The sequence below is a fragment of the Erpetoichthys calabaricus genome, chromosome 14 (genome assembly GCF_900747795.2).
Source record: "Erpetoichthys calabaricus chromosome 14, fErpCal1.3, whole genome shotgun sequence".
NCBI classification, from domain to species: Eukaryota; Metazoa; Chordata; class Cladistia; order Polypteriformes; family Polypteridae; genus Erpetoichthys; species Erpetoichthys calabaricus.
The window spans coordinates 109,980,059-110,003,562 of record NC_041407.2 but is presented as its reverse complement, the minus strand read 5'-3'; the positions used below and the strand labels follow the sequence as shown (position 1 = coordinate 110,003,562).

At 43.3% G+C, this 23,504-nt stretch overlaps 1 protein-coding gene across 1 annotated transcript in view; it reads left to right on the top strand.

Moving 5' to 3' along the window:
* Positions 1 to 265: 265 nt before the first annotated feature.
* tmem106a (transmembrane protein 106A) overlaps positions 266 to 23,504 on the top strand; it is a 43,745-nt gene continuing 20,506 nt past the window's right edge. The window contains exons 1-4 of the mRNA XM_028818547.2: positions 266 to 402; positions 10,269 to 10,359; positions 14,905 to 15,138; positions 21,453 to 21,516. Coding sequence (XP_028674380.1) covers positions 14,928 to 15,138; positions 21,453 to 21,516 — 275 coding nt within the window. The 5' untranslated portion in view covers positions 266 to 402; positions 10,269 to 10,359; positions 14,905 to 14,927. The remainder of the gene's footprint in view (positions 403 to 10,268; positions 10,360 to 14,904; positions 15,139 to 21,452; positions 21,517 to 23,504) is intronic.

Below are 23,504 nucleotides of genomic sequence, written 5' to 3'. Positions count from 1 at the left end.
TTATTACTGTCAAAGAAAATTACAGGCATTTTACTGAAAAAATCTAATGAGGTTAAAGGTCCCTTTCCATTTAATGTGGACTGTTCTTACTAATGTTTATGGACTACTGTTCTAGCGCCCGTTATTGTAACGGGCTTAATGTCTATTTATTATAAGAACTTCTCGCCTCTGCTGCTGCGTTGCATGCTCACTGTTTGCGCTCCGACTCAAAGCTCTCGCGTGAGTGTGACGTCACACCAGTAGAGGTGCGCGTGAGGGCGTGACACAAGCGGTCACCTGCTCTCCTTTCGCTGTTCTCCGCCGGTGAGGGGATGTGGAGAGGCGGAGCCAAGAGGACATTGCACTTCCTGGAAAGCAAGCGGCGTCTACGCAGTAGATGGCAGCTTCGTCAACTGTGCACAGGTATGGCGATACTGCTATGGGCCATACGGCATCGCCGGGTGGGTGAATATGTGAGGCTCCTGCGGGGTTCGGGGCGGGCGTTGCGTTCCAAAGCGCCTCACTTCGGGGCTCCTTCGGCTTTGTTTTTCCACGCAAGTACTTTTTGCTCTCGCGCTGTTTACTTGTCTCGGACTCAAGTCCTTGAATGGCAGTCGTGTTGGTAATTTTCAGTGTTGTCTTACGACGTCATTGCACGTTGTACACTTTTAAAGGTTGTTTGTGTGTGTCACTGTGTAAAGGACAGCGTGTCTCAATGAGTGCGGGCTGCGGCGGGGCATCACGTCGTGTTGTGCAACGAAATCAAGGCGGCGGTTTCTATCTTGTCAACTTCCTATCTTAATCAAGTTCCCGTCTTCTTGGCAAAGTGGGGCATTCTTGCAGAAGTGTCATGAGCCCCCCCTTTTTGTCGTCGTGCTCAATCTCGGTTTGGTATGTATGCTAATATGGATTCTTACTTGTGATTAAAAACAGAAAAAGACTTCGTCAGCCCATGCAGCGATCTAACATCGTAACCCCCGTCGTCTTCTACGCATTATGGTCTTGCAGCGAGTGCCCGCTGGGTACACACTTGCTCTTGGTTCGTAATGCCGCTCCCTTTTTGTTTTTACCGCAGTTGCCCAGTTTAGTGCCAGTTTGCTGCTTGCCGTGATGTCCAGGTAAAGTTTTCTGATTTCAAGTAAGATTAAAAAAATCTTTTAATTTACTTTTATGGGTGTGTTATGTATTTGTGAACGTGTTCCCTGCTGTGTTTCCAGATCATTACTTTTTCTTATTTTATTTGCTTTTTTTTTTTGCTGCCGCGCAAGGTGTCTTATAATCGTGGCATCTCGGGTACAACTACTAATAATAATTGTAATACATTTTATTTATGTAGCGCCTTTCTTTGCTCAAGGCGCTTCACATCATATAGAAACAGCAGGTATATGTAACATTGGATACAGAGATTTCCTGACTAGAACAGTAAAACAGATAGATACAAGAAATACAAAGGAATTAAACAGAATAAAGACAACAAAACAAAGTATAATACTAAATTCAATAATAAAAGAAAAGCCTAAAAGCCATCATTTGTGATAAAAAACACACCCATACACAGATTTTCCCGAGCATCTGAACTGAAAGTGGAGACACGACGTCAGGTGAAGTTTGCTGCCCTTCTGAGCAGATGAGTGTGCAGTTGTTGTTGTTCTTTTAAAAGAATGAATGGAGTCGGCTGATCTCTTTGATTTCAGGAGGTCATTCCAGAGTCCTTGCTGTCACCATAGAGTGCAGGTTAATGGGGGGGGGGGCAATGCCAGGAATCAGAGGATCTTAGTGGACAAGTGATGGAGAAGGTCACTGATGTGGTCCGCTGTGCAGCCATTTGAAGCTTTGTAGATTGATAATGGAATTTAATAAATTCTGTAAGACACTGGGAGCCAGTGGAGGCGAAGCAGGATGGCTGTGATGTGCTTGCTGTTGCCGGTCCAAGTCACTCAAAGCAGAGTTTTAAATTAACTGCAGCTGTGATGGAGGATTAGAAGGGACACCTGCCAGCAGAGAGTTACAATAATGGATGTGAGAAAAGCAGGGACAAGTGTCTCAGCATTAGAAAGGGAGAAGAATGAGTGAGCATGGGATATGTGACGGAGGTGACAGTGGGAAAGTTTCGTAATGTGGTTTTTGTGATGGAAGTAAGAAAGGGAGGAATCAAAAATGACACCAAGATTCTTTGCATCAGATGAGATGATCATGAAGAGTGATTGGGTAAAAAGAGAATAATAATAATACATTTTACTTATTTAGTGCCTCTCTCATGCTCAGAGTGTTTTACTGTTACTCAGAAAGAATTACAGGGCATGCACAACTTTGGATACAACTACAGTAACATCCGCATAAAACGCAGTAAGTAAAGATAAATACAAGACTTGCAATGTTTTTTGAAACAGAGTTAGACCCAATAAATCAGGATGAAATGCAAAAATAGCACTATGAGAAAACCATAAAGCAGTAACATCATTTGTAATGCCAACACAAATCATCCTGGGCAACTGGACAAAGAGGGGCAACGGAAAGAAGGGCCAGAAAGCTAAATGGCCCCCTTGGATGTTTCTCAGAGTGTTTCCTCTTGTACTGCAGTGTTACAGTGTGTACCAAGGTTTGTGAATTTCCCCATGGGATTAATAAAGTATCTATCTATCTATCTATCTATCTATCTATCTATGGTATGCATGCAAACTTGAGATTTAAAATTTACGATGGCCGTCACTACAAACTATGTGGAATAAGTAGCACAGAAACAAATATCATTTTTGGGGTGGGGTCTTCCATTAAAACTGTTTTCTCCAAGATCCAAAGTCCAGGCTTCAGTTTGTGGCCTTTTATAGAGTTTGCACGCCTCAGACCACCACGTGGATGGCGATTTCCACATGCAGTCCTTATTTTGGTTGTTAATTGCTTTGAGATGAGCGCCACGGTGAGCTGCCACCCAGTACAGCTCGGGTTCCTGTCATGTTGCTAAGATGAGCACATCTTCTACTAGAATAAAATAGTTCATAAAACAGGTGGATGGAAGTTCATTTGTGAAGAACAAACATGGCTCAGCAAATTAGGAGTCAGTTTCTCAGACGTGTTAGAAAGCGTCATTGATCTGGCGGTAGGGAGGACAACAGACACCTCAAAAATCTTCACTCGCACACTTCAACAAGTTAACATGTGAATTGCCCATTTTATTTTATACTGTCTGCCCGTGTAGTAGTGAAACAGGACAAACTTTTTAAAAATCAATACAAAAAATGTAATAATTTGTATTGAGGAGAATTTATATATGATATATGATAGTTTTCATATCCGAGAGCCTCTTGATATCCAATATTTTAGGTTTTGCTGTCAGGGGCGAGAATGTAGCTGTGATCTCTTTGCCAAAAATGTAAAAAGTTGGCAAGGTATCTCTGGCGAAGCAGAAGGTAGATCCACTCCCACAGCAAATATTGGCACTGTATCTGATGGTGGAGCACGCCCTGTGTGGGGAGAAGAGCATGTGGCTGTGATATCTGCCAATGAGCAGCTCTGATCTCTCTCTCTCTCTCTCTCTCAAAAATGTCAGGTGTTACTCCTTAACAATCTCTAGATGATAATGTCTGCTGAGCAAACAGGTATGGCTAGCTGAGCGGTGCAAGGTAAGCTCCAACAAGTGGCCTGGTGAGATGTAGTGCGACCGGAATGGAGGCTGGTGTGTGAATGAGGAGAAACCCGCCCACTCCTGAGGCCCCGCCTGCTCCCCACTCGGAATCATGCAAATAAATTGGTGCTGCAACTGAACTATAATCCTTAGCGTGATGAGAGCAGTCACAAAATCAACCGGAATGTTCAAGCAAATTATAAAAAGAAAAAAAAAAAACATTAAGTTGTTCTCTCATGAAAAGCAGACAGACAGACAGACATTGGATTTTATATATATATAGAGATGTACAGGAAGCACATAGTTAATGACAGTTTCCAGTTTTTGTCAAATCTTTCATAAACTTTTACCACAATTAAATGAAATGTTGAGTTAGTTATTTTGATTGAATTTTAGGGTGCCTTGGGGGTGCAGTGATAAGCACTGGGAATGACTGAAGGAGTTGAACCCTCTAAGACAGCGGTGGGCAAAGTCATTTCTGGAGGGCCTCAGTGTTTGCAGGTTTTGTTCCAATCCAATTACTTAATAAGAAGCCCATAATGCTCATTTTAGTTGCCTTGCAGGTTAAGATTTTGAACCACTGTTGGTTATTTCAGTATTAAACAGCTGCATTCTGGGTTTTGAATTGCTCCTTATTAGCAACTAACTGTGTGTGAGGCCGTGCTGTAAATAGCCCGGGGTCCTAGAACCTGTTGAAATCGTCAGGAAAAAAGTGAAACGTAGAGATGTCAGGTAATTGACAGGAACAACTCTGGGCGTCTCTCTCCTAGGAGGATAAGTATTGCCGACATGCTGGCCTCACTTGCGTATCCTCGGAGGCGGAGCTCTCACCCCGACTCCACCTCTCACTTCCAGGACGGGTGGACATCTCACACACACACACACACACACACACTTTCTCTTTTCCACATGTAGATTAGGGTTAGGGTCAGGCAGGGCCATGGCCAAGTAGTACAGTGCCCTGCACATTTATAATGTTCCTTGTTCCTTGTATCACCCGTCGACGGCAGGCGCTTATAGCAGGTCTGCGATCTTTTTGGATTCACTTTTACGGTGAACTGCTACAGCGCTGGGAGACTGTGATTGCTTTGGGACGCTCTTCCGTGTGTCGTCCCGTTGGGTGCAATCCCAGAAGAGTTTAGAAACTCACTCACACCAGCCATGATTCTTTTCAAAGATAAAGTGCAGGTTAATTTTGTTTTATGTATTTTTACTTTATATTTTGTATTAATCATTTTTATATGAATAGTTTTGTGTTGTGGAACGAATCATCTGAGTTTCCATTATTTCTTATGGGGAAATTCACTTTGGTATACGAGTGCTTTGGACTGTCAGCACATTTCCGGAACGAATTACACTCGCAAACCGAGGCTCCACTGTATTTGGAAGGAAAGTAAAGGAAAAACAAAATGAAGGACTGAGAACTACACTACAAAAAAATGAATATTTAAGCAAGTAAAATGTTTTTACATCATGGTATCAAATCTTGAAGAATTATTGACTTCTCAAAAATTGTGTATTTACCATTTTTTAAGCTTACTTAAACAACTCTTGTCAAGTAAATTTTGCTTACCCCATTGGCAGATATTTTTGCTAAATAAAAGCAAAACAACTCTCATTTAAAGTTTATTTGTCTAGTTTTTGGATATGTTTTTTTTACAGTGTACTTATCCATTTTAGACTGCCAGTCATTTGGGTTTTATCCTTTAAAAAGGAGAAAAATTAATCTAGGATATGAGAATGACCTGACATGGCAGAGTTAAACTGCAAACAAGCCATCAAATAAAATTATTGGCAAGGATTGTTTATTTTGTTTTGTTCTTTATTTTGTTCTTTATTTCGCCTTATACAATTTCTTGTATTAGGAATTTGTTAGTTTCTGCATACCCCTTGGGGTCAGAGCGCAGGGTCAGCCATTGTACAGCGCCCCTGGAGCAATTACAGGTTAAGGGCCTTGCTCAAGGGCCCAGCAGAGCAGTGGCCTTTTGGCAGTGACGGGGATTCGAACCGGCAACCTTTGGGATAGGGATAGGAACAAAAACCTGCTGCCACTACGGCCCTCCAGGACTGAGTTTGCCTACCCTGCTGTAGGAGCTGAGAAATGGTGGAGAACAAGTCCTTGAGCTGAGGACCGGTCACGTGACGTAGTTTGCTTATTCTTCCTGGGTCCACAGAGACGTCCGCAGTGTTTTTGTGCCACCCTGTGTTTATTATGTTAATTGACTTCTCTAAACTGGCCCAGTTTGTGTGTGTGTGTTCTTTCAGTTTTGGCCACTGCCATGTGCCTTCTGTTTCAACTAAAAGGTTCTGTCTGGGTTTCCCCATATTGCAAGTTTTAGTTCTGAAAATACATAAAAAAAAAGACTAAACCCTACTTGGCCGTTTATTCCAAGAGTCTGTGGTTCTCTGGGTAAAGAAATATGCAAATGTTAGAAAGCCATGGACAGACGCTGACACAAGGCAGACTCACAGCACCAGAATCCTGGGATGAAATCTCAGTCCCCTAGATTGGTGAGCTTTGTTGGGCCAAATAGCTTGTTCTCATCCTGATTGCTTTAATGTGCCTCCCATGTTCTGCTGTTGTTTACATTGGCAGTGCCCAGTGGACTCCAGCTTCCTTTCACATCTCAAGTATTTAATGTTTAATTGTTTAGTGGCGCCAAGTAAGTGAGCCTGGCTTCTGTTTTGTGCCGGATGCTGCTGCTGCTGCATTGACCTTTGCATTAACCGAGCAGGTTGATAAAGTGAATCAATGAAGCGGATGCAAGAACACAGTAGCGATAAACATTAAGGAGCTTTTAGAAAGGAGCAAATCTGAGGAAGAGAGAACTGTGGAGACATAAAAAGTCAATTGGAGGAGAAACTGCTAAGAATGAGCAGCTGTAGCATGAAACGGTGAAGAGGCAGCAGGACTAAGTGAACAGGAAAGGTAACACTTAAGATGTGGGACATTGAGAAGCCTGTCATTGGTATTTCCTAATTCTCTCCTGGGTTTAGGGTTGATTTTTTTTTTTTTTTATATTGGAAGCACCATCACGGACATGACATAGCAAACAAAGGTGATAACATTCATCCATCTACTGTTAGAACATTAGAACACTTGAGACGAGAGCAGGCCATTATGTATACTCATTGCCAGAATATCTAAGAATATACTGTCAAATTAGATGGGTGCCATGTCATGTGTTTTAATATTTATACAGTGCCACACTATTGTAATTCAGTGGTTCTCAAACTGCAGCCACATTGGGGTCCCCAGGACCTTGTGAAGAACTGCTGCTATATTTACTTTAGAACATTAGAACACTCGAGACGAGAACAGGCCATTCAACCCAACGTAGCTTGCCAGTCCTGTTCACTTATTTCTTCCAAAAAAACATCAAGTCGAGTTTTGAAAGTCCCTAAAGTCTTACTGTCTACCACACTACTTGGTTGCTTATTCCAAGTGTCTGTCGTTCTTTGTGTAAAGAAAAACTTCTTAATGTTTGTGTGAAATTTCCCCTTCACAAGTTTCCAACTGTGTCCTCGTGTTCTTGATGAACTCATTTTAAAATAACCGTCTCAATCCACTGCACTAATTCCCTTCATCATTTTAAACACTTCAGTCATGTCACCTTTTAATCATCTTTTGCTTAAACTGTAATTTTTCCTCATAACTCATCCCCTGTAGCCCCCCATAATCAGCCCTGTTGCTCTTCTCTGGACCTTCTCTAGTGCTGCTATGTCTTTATGGAGACCACAACTGCACCCAGGACTCCAGATGAGGCCTCACCAGTGTGTTATAAAGCTGAGCAGAAGCTCCTGTGACTTGTACTCCACATGTCAAGGCACTATATAACATGACAGTCTGTTAGTCTTCTTAATGGCTTCTGACGACTCTCTGGCTTTATTAGTGCATTAGAAAGATTTGAATGAGCGCAGGCCATTCAGCCCAGCAAAGCTCACTTATTCCACATATCTGTGGTTCTCTGTCCAAAGAAACACTTCCTAATGTGAAATTTCCCCTTCACAAGTTTTCAGCTGTGTCCCCGTGTTCTTGATGAACTCATTTTAAAGTCACCGTCTGATCCACTGCACTAATTCCCTTCATCAGTTTAAACACTTCAGTCAGGTCTCCTCTTCATCTCCTGTGAAGGCTCAGCTCTTTTAATCTTTCCTTTTAACTCATCCCCTGTAGCCCCTGAATCAGCCTGGTTGCTCTCCTCTGGACCTTCTCTAGTGCTGCTGTGTCTTTATGAAGACCAAAACTGCACACAGGACTCCAGATGAGGCCTCACCAGTGTGTTATAAAGCTTGAGCAGACCCTCCTGTGACTTGTACTCCACATCTATCTATCTATCTGTCTATCTGTCTATCTATCTATCCATCTATCTATCCAAGCAACATTAAGAGACAAAATGAACCAACCGATAAACAACAGCCTGCGTCCATCACACAATAACTGACAATAAGGAAAGGTGAAGGCCTCAGTAACGCTGATCTGCTCAGTTCCACAAAACATTCTGCCAGCCAGCGCTCTGAAAAAAGGAAATGTCTGCCATGGCAGAATGAGCGCCACGGAATTAAACGACAGGTTGAATTGGCAACGAGAATTGGCTTCAAATTAAGAAACTGAATGAAGTGAAGTTGGTTGGAGTTGGAGGCCCTGACTTGGTTGCTCATCTGTTGCCTCACTCACTTCACATCAAATTTGTGTTTAGGTGCCGTTTAAGGAAAAAAGAATCAATTCAGCGGTCAGCATCTCAAGAAAAGTCAATTAAAATAAAGGGAAATAGTGAATTAGCAGCAAAAACTGGTCACTAATTAAGAAAAGGGTTAGAATGAAAACTTGCTGCCACTGCAGCCCTCCAGGACCAGAGTTGGAGACCCCTGATCTAATGTATCCGTGTAGTTCTTTGTGAATTCCCATCTTTAACTCTTTAATTCCACCCGGGGGGGGAGAAATGTTAACATTTAACATTATACATAGTTATTGTCTGTTTTTCACCTGCATTATTATCATTCTTTAATTTAATATTATTTATTGTATCAGTATGCTGCTGCTGAAGAATGTGAATTTCCCATTGGGATTAATAAAATCTATCTATCTACCTATCTACCTATCTACCTATCTACCTACCTACCTACCTACCTACCTACCTACCTACCTACCTACCTACGAGACGGGGACTGTAGGTTTGTTCTTAAGTTGAATTTGTATGTAAGTTGGAGCAGGTCCATTATTTTAATAAATGCTGTTGTTGACCGACTGTGACCAAGTGCTCTGCCAGTGAATAATGGAGTTTCACCTCTCTCTGACTTTATTTATTATTTCTACTTTATTTTCCATGGTGATGTTTTTTCTCTTCTTTACTGTATCACCAGCACTTGCATCAGATTTGTGTTTCAGAGACATTGTTGAAGGGTGAAGATGAGCTCTTCTGCAGAGCACTGTCCACGCTATCACAGCAGTCAGCAGGTCTGATGTACTGACGTGAGACGACTTACAGCTATGTACGTAACGGTCAAGCCAGGCTTGCTATTGAGAATAATTGGAGGCAGCGAGTGGCGGTTCACCACACAGTCACCTTCACTTGCATACAGTATGCTGCCTGCAGCATCAGCCCACCGAGTGCAAACAGGGTGCCGCCAAAGGCGGGTAGTGAATCGCCCACCACCGCCCCCATTCAGCAGGCAGCCACCCGAGGCACACTACAATGCTGTCCCCCACCGCCTCATTCACCCTCGATGGCCTCCATTCAGCCAAAACCGGGTCACAACTTGCAGTATCACCAGCCGTCCACTGAGAATGAACAGGGTGGCCGTTCGAGGGACACTGCAAGGCTGTGTGGTGGGCGGGCAGCGAAATGCCACCCTCCGCCCTGCACACGAGTGCTTGCCGCGCACCCAGCTGCCCAATGAGAATGAATGGAGTGCGGTCCCCATCGCCCCATTCATCAACCGGAGCCGCCTGAGGGGCACTACACTGCGAGCAGTGAAACCGGCTCCATGCAGCCACCACTTACAGCGCCCCCTGGCCGAAGATGACAGAGCGGCAGTTACTGAGGAGCCTGCATCGCATCCCCCAGACAGATGAAGGAGCAGCTGCGGCCCCATTCGTATGTCGGACCACCTGTATATAATCTGTTCTGTTGTGTCCTCATCTCTCCTCATATGAAATTAGATGTCACCCAGTGAACTGAACGTCCACTGGAACTGATTGGTAGCCTTTTAGTGGCAGTGTTGGTACAGCAGAGTTGTTTGAAAAAGGATGAAGTAAATGATTGTCATATCAGAAAGTTAAAACATACATGAGGAGAGGCTTCATTCAAGATTTAATTGTGAGCTGTGGTACTTCATGAATAAGTCTGGGGAGTGAGTTGACAGAGGTGAGTGAAGGAGTGAAGCATCATGTTAACATTACTAAGGAAAAACAAGTTTGGATGGGGAGTCGAATCCAGCCAGGTGCTACAGGCCACGGACAATCAAGAAAATAAAATAAAACATTAGGCTATGGGACAGTGCAGGAAAAGTGAAAGGGTGTGTGGCGCCTAACAAAAAGGAGTGGAGGAAGTGGCCACCTCGGTAGCAGTGAGATGGAGCAGATAGGAGATTGGGTTTCTAGCTGTGGACTTTCAGTGGTTTTGTGGCTTGTGGTTTGTCAGCTTGTCTCCATCTTCTCTTTCAGCTGTTGGCCTCGTCCTCTCCTGATGTAACTCGCAGTCCAGCCGGAGTTCCCTGCAGACGCCTGTCCCAGACACACTTTGCACCTTAAACTGGTACGTGTTACTTTGCAGTCCTGTGACTCTTTGTCACTCTTGAATTTGTTCAGATTTATAAACAACAGAGTAACATTGTGCGTGCCTCCTTAATGTGAAATCAGCTAGCTGGTTGATTAGTTTTTTGTATTTCAGGTGTGTTCATATTATTATGTTAATATTTGACTTTTTAATATTGAGCACCACACAGATGACTCCAATACAAAACAAGTACAAAATCAATAATTAACATTTACTGAATGAAACATTAAAATACAAACCTACAGTACAGAGCTGCACTTGGACCTGTGCAGTTTAATAATTAGCATGAAGTACGTTAGAAAATGTCCACGTGTGTGACCTTGAGTTGTGTTTGGGGACTTGGTGAAATGTTTTAAAGGTTTGTTTGTGGTCAGATTGATCCCTGACTGGCCCTGTGGTGGACTTGTGCTAACTTACGGTTGCTTTGTGCCTCATGTTTGTTGCTGTCAGAATAGACTCTCGACTCCCCATTGGATTTGGTGGCTTTGAGATTAATGAGCTCTTTTTGAAATGCAGCACAATGAAGTGAATGAGTTTATAGCATGTTCCTGTAACAAAGGCTAATAAATTACAGTTTGTGTACCTTAATTGGTGAAAAGTGACTTGCTGAATGTCACACGGTCACCCTGTGACGAGGCCTGAACCGAGTGGTTTAAAGGTCATTGCGTGCCACACACTTTCCACAAAGTGGGGGAGCGATGAACTGTCTTAACTGGTCTTCATGGGAGTGATGATTTGTGACTTTTCAACTGGTGCTGCTGCTAGGCCTTTTGCTCAAATGTTCCCTTTCCACAACTGAGGAGGCGGGAGGTGCGTGAGAGTCAGCCATTGCTTGGTGTTCAGAGGAAGTGCAGACGAACGATGATGGGAGATACATTTCATGTTCTGTGCTGTACAGTAAGAAGTAAACCTCTAATGGATATTAAGGTGAATAAAAAACTGGCTCAGATCATTTATTGGATATTAATAACCTACTGTATGAATTGGTGGTGTTGAAATTGATACAACTTGAGTGGCTTACTCATATTAAAATGAGAGAAACTTAACAAAAAGTCATTGCACACAAATGCATGACCCTCTGTATTATTGTGGGCTGAGAGGAGCCCAGAACATTCGCTTTTGGTGGGCCTACTAAACCAAACACCTAAGCACAAAACACTTGACTGTGAGTGAGTGCACCCCTCCTGATGGGGGCTCACAAGAGGAGGACAAATGGGTGCCCCAAAGACCACACAGGCCAGTCCACCATTTCACTTACTGTCGCATACTGGCCTTCCTGTGCTGCTCACTATTGGAGGCATCCCTACCAAGCCGTCTCGGCCTGCGTGAGAGAAGTGACGCCCTGGGTTACTTGATTTCCTCACTCACCCAAGATGTGCAGACTACGTATTGGAGTTTAATACAAAGCAGTATTTATTATCAGATGAATAACAGCAGCAAAAAATCCTCTTTAATAAAACCCCTGTGTGCGTCCAGTGTCCGTGTATGTGTGTATCTTCTGGTGAAGTGTGCATGCGCGGGGTGCGGTGCGACGCTTCAAAGGCCGCCTGACGCGTCACACAAGACAGAGAGGGCGGGACCAATAAGATATCGTGTGGCCGAGCCAATCGGATTTCTGGAAATGAGGTAAGACTTGAAACAAAAGGCACGAAAAATTCAATCGGGTCCTGAGACGCGGAGAGCAGCTTCCTCAAAGTGGTGGGATTAGTGTGTGTGGTTGTGCAAGTGTTCACTCTGAGGATGTCAGATTTGTGATTAACTCTTTTAGGGCTAATTTTTTTTTTTGTTTCTTTTCTCCCAGGGCTGAATATTTTTCCAAAAACTTAACTTTTTTTAAAAAAAAGAACACAAAGCAATTGAAATCAACAAAAAATATTTCCTTTTGACAAATGTTACTGTCTTGTATGTTGTATGAGCCTGCATACTCTATGATTCACATACATATCACATAGCAAAGTCTGATCTCGCTCAAAGCAGCCAATTTCAGTCATTGCCACATTGCACTCCTTACAATACATGTTGTTTTGGTGCCTATTTTTCAATTGTCTGTTGCTGCACTTTCTCACATATATTGTTAGTGTGTACTGTAGAGAGACAAGTCACCCGTTTGCCATCGTGCCATGCCACTGCCACCAAGCTTTCTGAATAAAACTTTGCCGCATCACGTACCTATCATCACACTGCATAACCTGTCCAGAGCCACCAGGGGACAAAGCACGTTTGGACCAATGCTCCCTGAAGTTATATCACCAGTTCTGTCCCATCTCTATTTGTAATGCCACAGCGCGCTTCATCTCGTCTTTTGTTGTGGGTTTCCACTTTGAAAAACGAGAATGCAACGCAAGCGCAGCCCGTAATTCAAAAAATTTCTCTGCCTACCTGTTTGTCTCGTCTGACAGTAGCTGAAAAGCAGCATCAGGAGAGAGCAACCTGAAGTAGTCCAGCAGCTGGTGATCTGTCGTGTCCAACAGCGAGCCATGCCGTCTTGTGAAGTCCGGTAGCCAGTTCGGCTCCCACGGATCAATGTCTGTGTATTCCTCCCACGCGAACCTTGCCGTAGATGCATCGGCTGCACGAATGCGTTCAGCTGGCACGGCATTGGCTGGTGTCCGATCAGCTGATGCCGGCTTCTCACTCTCTTGTTCGATCTCCTGATCACTGTCAATAAAATCCGATTCTGAAAAATCAAGAGTCCGACTCCGCGATAATGCACAAAACATTGTCTGCCGAGTTTTTTCTTTTCTGCACTCGCTTCGCTCCCTTGTGACATGTCAATGCCATCTTGCCATTGTTTACATTTCGCAACTCACGCACACGCAAGGATTAGTTGCCGAGTCAGCGAGTCTAGCATTCCTCCAAGCACAGAGGGAATGCCTGTGACGTGACAGTGAGTTTTGTCGCCATTAACAGCTGATAGTCGCCCTCTATCCCTGGATGTCGACTTTTTTCGACATTCACCCTCAACCCGTCCTGTCGACATCCGCCCTAAAAGAGTTAAGAAGCCTAGCCCGGTAAAGTGTAAAGCGTCAGGTTTTCCTAAATATACGAATTTTCATGATATTACAGTAGGATGACTTTTAAAAGTAGATTTATTTTCGCGCACATAAAATCCATTGCTGGGGAGACGCCACACATACAGTACAATAATCAGCTGCAAACCAGCATGGTTTAATATACTTGCTGGGGAACTGCACAGTACTTGCTGGAGAGACGCCGCATGCACGATTAGCAAGTACACGCCACACATTACATCAGTTGCTGGGGAGAATCTGCTGATTGCCCACTGTTGTGACCGAACATTAAACACATATTACGGACATCAAAACAAGTATTACTGTCAGAGAAAATTACAGGCATTTTACGGAAATACAAACCAGTATTAATGCGAGAGAAAATGAAAGGCACACAATACAGTGACACATATTACAGCCACATACAAGCCAGTATTACTGTAACAGAAAATATTACGGACGTACAAGCTTATATTACTGTGACTATCTACTAATAACATGCCACCCAAAAAAGAAGAATAAGATAATGAGCGTCAGAAAAACGCTAAAAGAGAAAGACTCGGAAGAGTAAATAGATCTATAGAAGAACAGGAAAATGAGTGTAAAGAAAATTCTCAAAGAGAATGCACTACCCGTTATTGTAACAGGCTTAATGTCTAGTATCTGAATAATAGCAAAGCCTTGGTGCCAAGATCTAATAAAAATGTACCCTGTCTCAAAGCCAAAAAGCTTCACAGGTCAAATTAAAAGAAAAATACTTTTAGTAAGGACGTGAAAGGTGATGAGCAGTGGCTTAAAGGGATGTTATCTGTGCAAGAAGGAGAGGGACCTCAGGCGGCTCGTCTGCATTCAGAACCCAGGCTGGTGCATGGAAGGCATGGCTGACGTCTAGACAGATAGGCCTTGGGTGATCCTTAATTTATGCCACTTTCTCCTTTTGGGGTTTCAGACTCTCTGATGTTACCTACAGATTAATGACTGGCCACTCTGATGACGCTTTAATCATGGAGGTACAGTATGTGCAGAATACCTTATCTTGTGAAGAATGTTCGTCTGTATCCACTGTGTACTCTTCCCTAAGGATGGACGCATCCCATTTGGCCTTTGAGTTATAAAGTGACTAGTCGTTCTAGCCTAGGATTATAATGTGACTTATACACCAAGACAAAAATCTCTTGTATAATGCTTAGTCCCATGGTCAGGTATGGAGTATCTGTAAGTTATGGTTCAAATTTGTAGGTAATGAGTTCACTGAAGCTTATCTCAGCAACTTGGGCCAAAAAGCAGTTCACTGTATGTTTGAACTCTTTTAGGGCGGATGTCGACTTTTGTCGACAGGAAGGTTTGAGGGCGCATGGCGATTGACTGACTGACAAAATGGCGATTTGTCAGTCCAACATGCTCTCTAACTAAACCACAGGGTATGTTGTATGGTGGTTTGACTGTGAGAGCCTTCTAACCAGACCACAGTTGTAATTATTTTTTAGCCCAAGTATTCCTTTCTCTCTTCCAGGCGACCTGACAGAGTGTCCCGTCATGGGTGGGTCAATTTCTTCCATTTCCTTGTCAAAAAGTTCTGATTCCAGTGACAGAAAGTCCATCGTTGACCAGCAGGGCAACAGCACAGACACTGGTGAACAAAGTAATGGTGATGAGGTGGAAGGTGACTATACACCTTATGTGGAGATCATTGGGCGGAACAGCACGAACTGCCCTTCCTGCCAAGGGACTGGACGCATCCCTAGAGGTACGGTTATGCGTGTGTGCTCCTGTGATCTGTTGTCTCTGGATATCCTGCACTGTAGATATTAGATAAGATACTAAATAACTGTCTGAGAAAGGCTTGCACAGTCATCTTTGACATTCGTTATAATTCAGGATCCTGCTGCCATGCTAGGTTATGATCTCACCATCTTGTATAGAAGGTTTTTGTACCACAGAATGGAGACATCTGCTGTGTCTGGGAAAACCTGCACACAAAGCGAGGCATTTACTGTTGGGCAAAGAAAAAAAGCTGTCACCTTTTACTTACACTGACTTTTTTATTATTTTCAGTGCTATAGTAGATAGATTATCCCAAGGGGAAATTCACATACTCCAGCAGCAGCATACTGATAAAAAACAATATTAAATTAAAGAGTAATAAAAATGTAGGTAAAAACAGACAATAACTTTGAATAACGTTTACCCCCCCCCCCCCCCCCGGGTAGAATTGAAGAGTCGCATAGTTTGGGGGAGGAACAATCTCCTCAGTCTGTCGCTGAAGCTGCTCCTCTGTCTGGAGATGATCCTGTTCAGTGGATTCTCCATGATTGACAGGAGTCTGCTTAGCGCCCGTCGCTCTGCCACGGATGTCAAACTGTCCAGCTCCGTGCCCACAATAGAGCCTGCCTTCCTCACCAGTTTGTCCAGGCATGAGGCGTCCTTCTTCTTATTGCTGCCTCCCCAGCACACCACCGCGTAGAAGAGGGCATTCGCCACAACCGTCTGATAGAACATCTGCAGCATCTTATTGCAGATGTTGAAGGACGCCAGCCTTCTAGTGAAGTATAGTCGGCTCTGTCCTCTCTTACACAGAACATCAGTATTGGCAGTCCAGTCCAGTTTATCATCCAGCTGCACTCCCAGGTATTTATAGGTCTGCACCCTCTGCACACAGTCACCTCTGATGATCACGGGGTCCATGAGAGGCCTGGTCCTCCTAAAATCCACCACCAGTTCCTTGGTTTTGCTGGTGTTCAGGTGTAGGTGGTATGAGTCGCACCATTTAACAAAGTCCTTGATTAGGTCCCTATACTCCTCCTCCTGCCCATTCCTGATGCAGCCCACGATAGCAGTGTCGTCAGCGAACTTTTGCACGTGGCAGGACTCCGAGTTGTATTGGAAGTCCGATGGCTGAACAGGACCGGAGAAAGTCCAGTCCCCTGCAGTGCTCTTGTGTTGCTGACCACAATGTCGGACCTGCAGTTCCCGAGACGCACATACTGAGGTCTGTCTGTAAGATAGTCCACGATCAATGCCACCAGGTATGAATCTACTCCCATCTTTGTCAGCTTGTCACTAAGGAGTAGAGGTTGGATTGAAGGCACTAGAGAAGTCCAGAAATATAATTCTTACAGCACTACTGCCTCTGTCCAAGTGGGAGAGGGATCAGTGTAGCATATAGATGATGGCATCCTCCGTTCCCACCTTCTCCTGGTATGCGAAGTGCAGAGGGTCGAGGGCGTGGCGGACCTGTGGCCTCAGGTGGTGAAACAGCAGCCGCTCCATGGTCTTCATCACATGTGATGTCAGAGCGACAGGCCGGAAGTCGTTCAGCTCACTAGGACGTGATACCTTTGGGACTGGGGTGATACAAGATGTTTTCCAAAGTAGAATGTGTAAACACAACTAGATAGCTTTTAATTGTTTGAATTAACCACTGTATCATTAAAAATAATAGTTTATTTCAAACATGTTGTAGCGGGGCTACATAATAGTATATTCAATGATTGTGCTGAGTGCGTTTTGTTTTCGTCGTCCCGTTTACTGTCCGTTATGTGTGCGTCAGTGAATGTTGTCCCCGTAAGTGCAGGGAGGGGAAGGATGATGGAGAGAGACCGCAGCCCCGAGATGGAAATCACCTGTTTACACACCAGATACATCCGGGACATTTAAAAAAAATGGAGCAGGAGAGAGAGAGGGGAAAAGAGGGCCATTTAACCATCCATTTACAGACTCATCACTGCTGTTTATTGCTTTTTCAACTACTGATCCTACATCATGACAGCCAAACCTCAGGGTTCAAATTCATTCCAACCTTTGCCAGGACTTTTACGGGGAGGTCGTTTTGTTGTCGGGAGGAAGCACAATATCACTACGGCAGTTTCAATACCGCCGGACTTTATTTTGGACACATTTTTCACCTCATTTTCAATTGCTGTGTTTATCCAGTCCTGTTAATGTGCTTTTGTTTCTTGTTTAGGGGCACGGGAGGGTTAATGTAAACATGTTTTTTATTTGTGTCTCATATAATAATTAGTCACTGGTGTTTTTGGGATAGTGGTGTTTTGTGCACATATATATTTATTATTGAATATTTGTCTGTCTTTTCAAGTTACAATATATATCCGCGTTTGATTTTACATACCTGTTTACATTATCTGGTTATTTCACCGTGTCGGGAAAAGCAGGACCACTTGTAAGGAGTACGGCTTGAAACCAAAGGTAATCTGAGGTATAAGTCTTGGTAGTGTAGTGGCCGGTCTGGGTAAGGGGTCAGCCGTTACAGTGTTTTTACACAGTGTAGATCAGGGGTGTCGAACCGTGGGCCGCAGTGGCTGCAGGTTTTCACTCTAACCCTTTTCCTAATCAGTGCCCAGTTTTCACTGCTAATTAACTTCTTTTCCCTTCTTTTTAATAGCCCTGTTTTTAAGGATTCAGGCCTCTGAATTGACGTTTTTTTCATTAAATGACAGCTAAACAGAAATGAGATGTGAAACGAGCCAACAGATGACCAGCTAAACTGGGATTTCAAACTCCAACCAATTTCACTCCAACCAATCTCTTAATGAAAATCGGATTCCTGCTGTTAATTAAAGCCGTTATTGAATTCCATGGCCTGTTGCTGCTCTCATTTTGCCACAGCAGACGTTTCCAAAACTGTTGATTTTTCTGTTTATTTCTAAGAATGCCGTCAAAATGTTTTGGTGACCTGAGAGACCAACCTTACTGAGGCCTTCACCTTTCTTTATTTTCAGATAATGTGTGATGAGCACAGGTTAGCTGGTTATGTGGCGGCTCGTTTTGTGTCTCATTATTGTTTGGCTGCTAATTAGGGAAAAAGAGACAACTAAGGGGGACTGGAGTCAAGTTAACTAAAACTAAAGAAAAAGAAGTTAATTAGCAGCAAAAACTGGCCACTAATGAAGAAAATGGTTAGAATGAAAACCTGCAGCCACTGCGGCCCTCCAGGACTGGAGTTCGACACCCGTGGTGTAGATTGTGCAGAAAACTGGTTGTGGTGTCTCATTGTGCTTATTGTTTGACGCATAACTTGGCCTCCCAAAGTGACAGTTCGTACAGCAGCAGAGTTGGTTGGGATGAACGCCTGCAATTACTGTGGCCCACTGGACTGAACTTGAACACCACCCATTTTAAGGCTTTTCTTACTAATTAGCACACACACAAACACTTGAGGGGCTTTCAAGTTCAGTCCTGTGGACCACCGTAACTGCAGGTGTTCATCTCAGCCAACTTCTGCTTTCAAGCGGACTCCTCCTTCCATCAAGCAAGCTGTAATTTCTCTGTTTCTGACTTCATGATATCAACCTGATACATTTTGTCGTTGGAATGTAGCAAGCATTTCTGTGTGTCACACTATTATTTTTCTTCCTTTATAAGATTTTGCTCTTTTGTTGTTATTGTTCTGTTTATTTAACCCTTTAATTATTAACACACAAGTAGGTAACACTTAAGTTGCTGCACCATTCAGTATCGAGGTCATACTGCTTGTCAGTAACTGGTAGTACATGGATACAATTAAGGGAGCAAATTCCACTTAAAGTGAATTGGGAAGAAAAATGCAAAAGAAATTAAGGTTTTAAAGCTAATTTTCATCAGAATCAGGGGTTCTTTATCTGAGGACCAGGGGTCCATGGATGAATTTCAGGGAGTCCTTGAGGGTCAAATAAAAATGAACCGTGTTATTCACTATACAGCCCGGTACTGTTGATTTTTTTCTCGCGTGAACTTTCTCACATGATTGTTCTTGTGCTCTCTTGACATTACTTTTCTAGCAAGTTTTATCTCGCCTAAGCTTAATATATGACTTACAGACTTTTGAGAAAAATAACAGCAACAAAAATGTTGTGTGAGAAAAATAGTGGTCACCATACAGCCCTCGACCAACGGTTTCCTGTTGAAAGAAATGAAAGAAACGCACCCTGCTACTGCTTACAGCACAAAGTTTAATAATACATGTATGAGACAAACAAATCTCTTTAAATAAAGTACATTATATTCATTGCATGCAAAGCTGTGTTTAAGTGAATATTTCTGGGGAAGGGGGTCCATAGCTTTCATCAGATTCTTAAGGGGGTCCGAGACTCAAAAAAGGTTATGAATCCATCCATCCATTATCCAGCCTGCTATATCCTAACTACAAGGTCATGGGGGGGTCTGCTGGAGCCAATCCCAGCCAACACAGGGCGCATGATAGGAAACAAACCCCGGGCAGGGCGCCAGCCCACTGCAGGGCACACACTAGGGACAATTTGGGATCACCAAAGCACCTTACCACACGCAGACACGGGGAGAACATGCAAACTCCATGCAGGGAGGACCCGGGAAGCGATCCCAGAAGGGTTTCCATACTGCGAGGCAGCAGCGCTACCACTGCGCCACCGTGCTGCCCAAGGTTAAGAATCACTTGCTCTAAATGTTCCTTTCAAGCTGGCACATTTTGCTTGAATGCACGATAGAACAAAAAGAAAGACCACCTAATGAAATGCAAGCCTGACCCATTGATTTGTGATCAGTCCCCCAAACTGAACTTGAAAACCCCTGATCTTGATGATGGGATGTGCTTGATTTCAGCGGACCTTTACTAGCAGACCTCACTTTCAGATTAGTTAAATAGCCATCACGTGTACATCTTGTCACATGTGACACAGAAATGAACAGTTTGGTCTCAGACTACATGGGCAGCCTGCAAGTGTATGTCTTGCGCTGGCTTTATGCAGGTTGTAATTGCGGGATTTGGAAATCCTCTGTTTTGAGTACTATAGTTAAAGTTGAAGAAATTGTACAAAATACATTAAGATTCTTGCCTTTGCATTTGATCTAGTGTGGTGCTGAGGTGTCACCCATTGCCACGGCTGCGCTCGGGTCCTAATCTGACATCCTTAGGTGGTTCGTCATGTGGTGGGCGCAGCAACCAAACCTCCTCCTCCTCGCTTTTGTCTGTTTTTGAAACAAATATCAATGTGCACATTTTAAAAGTGAAGTTCAAGTTCAAATGTATTGTCAGGTGCACACAGTACATTACTTGCTAGAGAGCGTACCATTAACTGACAGCGAATAGGACATCAGATGATAGACACAAGAAAGAGTGCTGTTGTCTGTCTGAGTGGCTGTTAAATGGCTTTATGTCTTCTGGATAAAAACTGACCTCTAATAAAAGGCAGTCATATACCCATGAAGATCATATTGTAACGGCTGGCATCTACACTACACAGCTACACTACCATGACCTGTGGCCTGGATACATTACTGAGATGAATCTACCTATACCAAGCCGTACCTCTAACAAATAATATTTTCCCCTCAATTGACGGTGAATCCCGAGCACACAAAAGCAGGTATGTCAAATAAGTGAATAAATATGTTAAATTGAACACAACAGCAAACAATACTGAACATTCCCTACGTAGAAAATATATGTATATAGATATGTATATCCCACCACCAAAGCATACAATAACAAAGCCTCCCTCGCCCCTGTAACATATAACAAACACAACACAAATAACAACAATGGATGAATACGGAAATGACAATGATCGTGAACTTGAGTCCGGGTATATTACTGTCATGAATACGAATGACTGATCAACAAAGAATGGATGTGTTTGAATCTCCCGGAAAAATGGAACGACCTCACTGTGTTTCCTCGGCATGCGGTGGATAATGAAGTCCAACCCCGGGGACACTGGTGATGATTGAACTGAAGTAAATCCGGCGCAAAGTGAAAAATAGCAGGTAATGGTGGTTCGTTGTCGTAAAGTGAAATCTCCGTCTTTCTAATTCCTCCTCTCTTTTCCCTCCTGATCGTTTAAATAGTAAAGAGCAGGATGTAATTATTTGTGAACAGGTACTTTCCATCTTGGGGCTGCTGTCTCTCTCCCTCATCCATCCCCTCTGTATTTATGGGAACAACATTCACTGACGCACACATTGTAAACAGCAAACGGGACGATGGAAACAAAACGCACTCGGCACATTGAAAACACGATTACTATGTAGCCCCGCTACAATATGTCTGTCTTTACAAGGTTTTGTTTTTTATGGTCCGTCTCTTAGGTCAAGAGAAGCAGCTTGTAGCTTTGATCCCATACAGCGACCAGAGGCTTCAACCCAGCCGCACGTAAGTTTTCTTAACGGGTAACTTTCATTCTTCTGTCTTCAAAAATGTTGCTTTCTTTATACATATCTTAAAGGGATAAATAATTCACATAACTTTAATAGAATTTTAATTGTAGGAAGAGGAGGTGATCTGCAGTCCCCTCCACTGAGAGCCTCCGAATTCACAACTGAGTGTACTTTATTTTATGTAACACCTTTCATAACAAGCATCCCAAAACACTTTATGTAAATGTGTACCTTTTTATCTTTGTTGGTCATTCTGCCACAGTAAAGGCAAACTAATTTTTCCTCAGTAAACCTGCGACATGATTTCAATTTTCATAGTTTTGATCTTTGCTTTCTTTTCCATTATACCCTCATTTTTCTTGGTACACTTTAGGGAATTACCACTGTATCCATACCTGCCAAGTGCAGTAACTGAGGCTCCTCAGTCCCTTAGTGGGGAAAACAAAATCAAGAAAAGGATTCAGAACCTTTTTAATAATCTTCTTGTGTTATCAGCCTGCAAATAATATACAGAAGGGATTGTTAATTTTTATAATCTAAGGGCTGGTAGTTTGTTTTAACTGTCAAATAGTCAACACTTACAGCCGCATGTTCTTTAAAGATATCTACATTATGTAATGGTGGTCACTTCTTAGCTGGTCATTACTGCATGGTCAGCTTGTTGCAATTGCACATTAGACTGGGTATTTAAAGATTACTTATTAGGAGGCGCTCTGTCAGAGTTGACACATTTACTGTATATACTCACGTATAAGTCGGGTTTTGAAACCCATGAAATCAGATCCCAACTTATATGCTGTTCAAAAATGCGACACTTATTGTTTTGTTTTTTTTAAATCTTCTTGCTTCCTCCAATCTTGCATCAGTTTCTCAGACACATCGAATTTTGTTGCAGCAGCGCAGTTACCAATTTCTTTTGCTACTTCAACGATGTTTAATTTAAAACAGTTAGTCATTATCCAACCTGCTATATCCTAACACAGGGTCATGGGGGTCTGCTGGAGCCAATCCCAGCCAGCACATGGCGTGAGGCCGGAAACAAACCCTGGGCAGGGCGCCAGCCCACTGCAGGGCGCACACACACACACACACACACACACACACCCCAAGCACACATTAGAGACCATTTAGGATGGTCAATGCACCTAACCTGCATGTAAAACAGGGACACGGTGATTTGATTTGGTGATAAAAGTTGACATTTGGATAATGGTCCTGATATTTTGATTTTAATCCATCCATTATCCAACCCACTATATCCTAACTACAGGGTCACAGGGGTCTGCTGGCGCCAATCCCAGCCAACGCAGGGTGCAAGGCAGGAAACAAACCCCGGGCAGGGCACCAGCCCACCGCAGGGCACACACGCACACACCAGGGACAATTTAGGATTGCCAGTGCACCTAACCTGCATGTCTTTGGGCTGTGGGAGGAAACCCACGCAGACACGGGGAGAACATGCAAACTCCACGCAGGGAGGACCTGGGACGTGAACCTCAGGTCTCCATACTACGAGGCAGCAGTGCTACTCACTGTGCCACTGAACCATTTCATATTTCATATTTCCTTCTGATTGAACGCTCCATTGTAGATAAGAGATGCTCTTATAATAAAGTTGTATGAGAGTATGATATACAAAAAAACACAAATCCGTGCAAATGTTGCTTCGGAATAGTTTGGGTATTACCGTGTGGTCACGTAGGCACAATAGAGAGAGCGGGGGAGAGGTGAGGAGCACCCGCTGATACAGCGCATTGCCGCACCAAAAAAGGAAAAATAAGGCTGTGTGCTCCATGGTTTCTCTCTCAGGTGGGTGTTAGAATATCATAATCTCTTGGACCAATAGCATGAAGTTTTCCGCATTCGACTTATATGACCGATTATAAAATATCCGAAATTATATAATAAAATCAAGTCCCGACTTATCCGCGAGTGTATACGGTAGCTTAGTTGTTTATGCATTTCTTAACATGGGACCCAGGT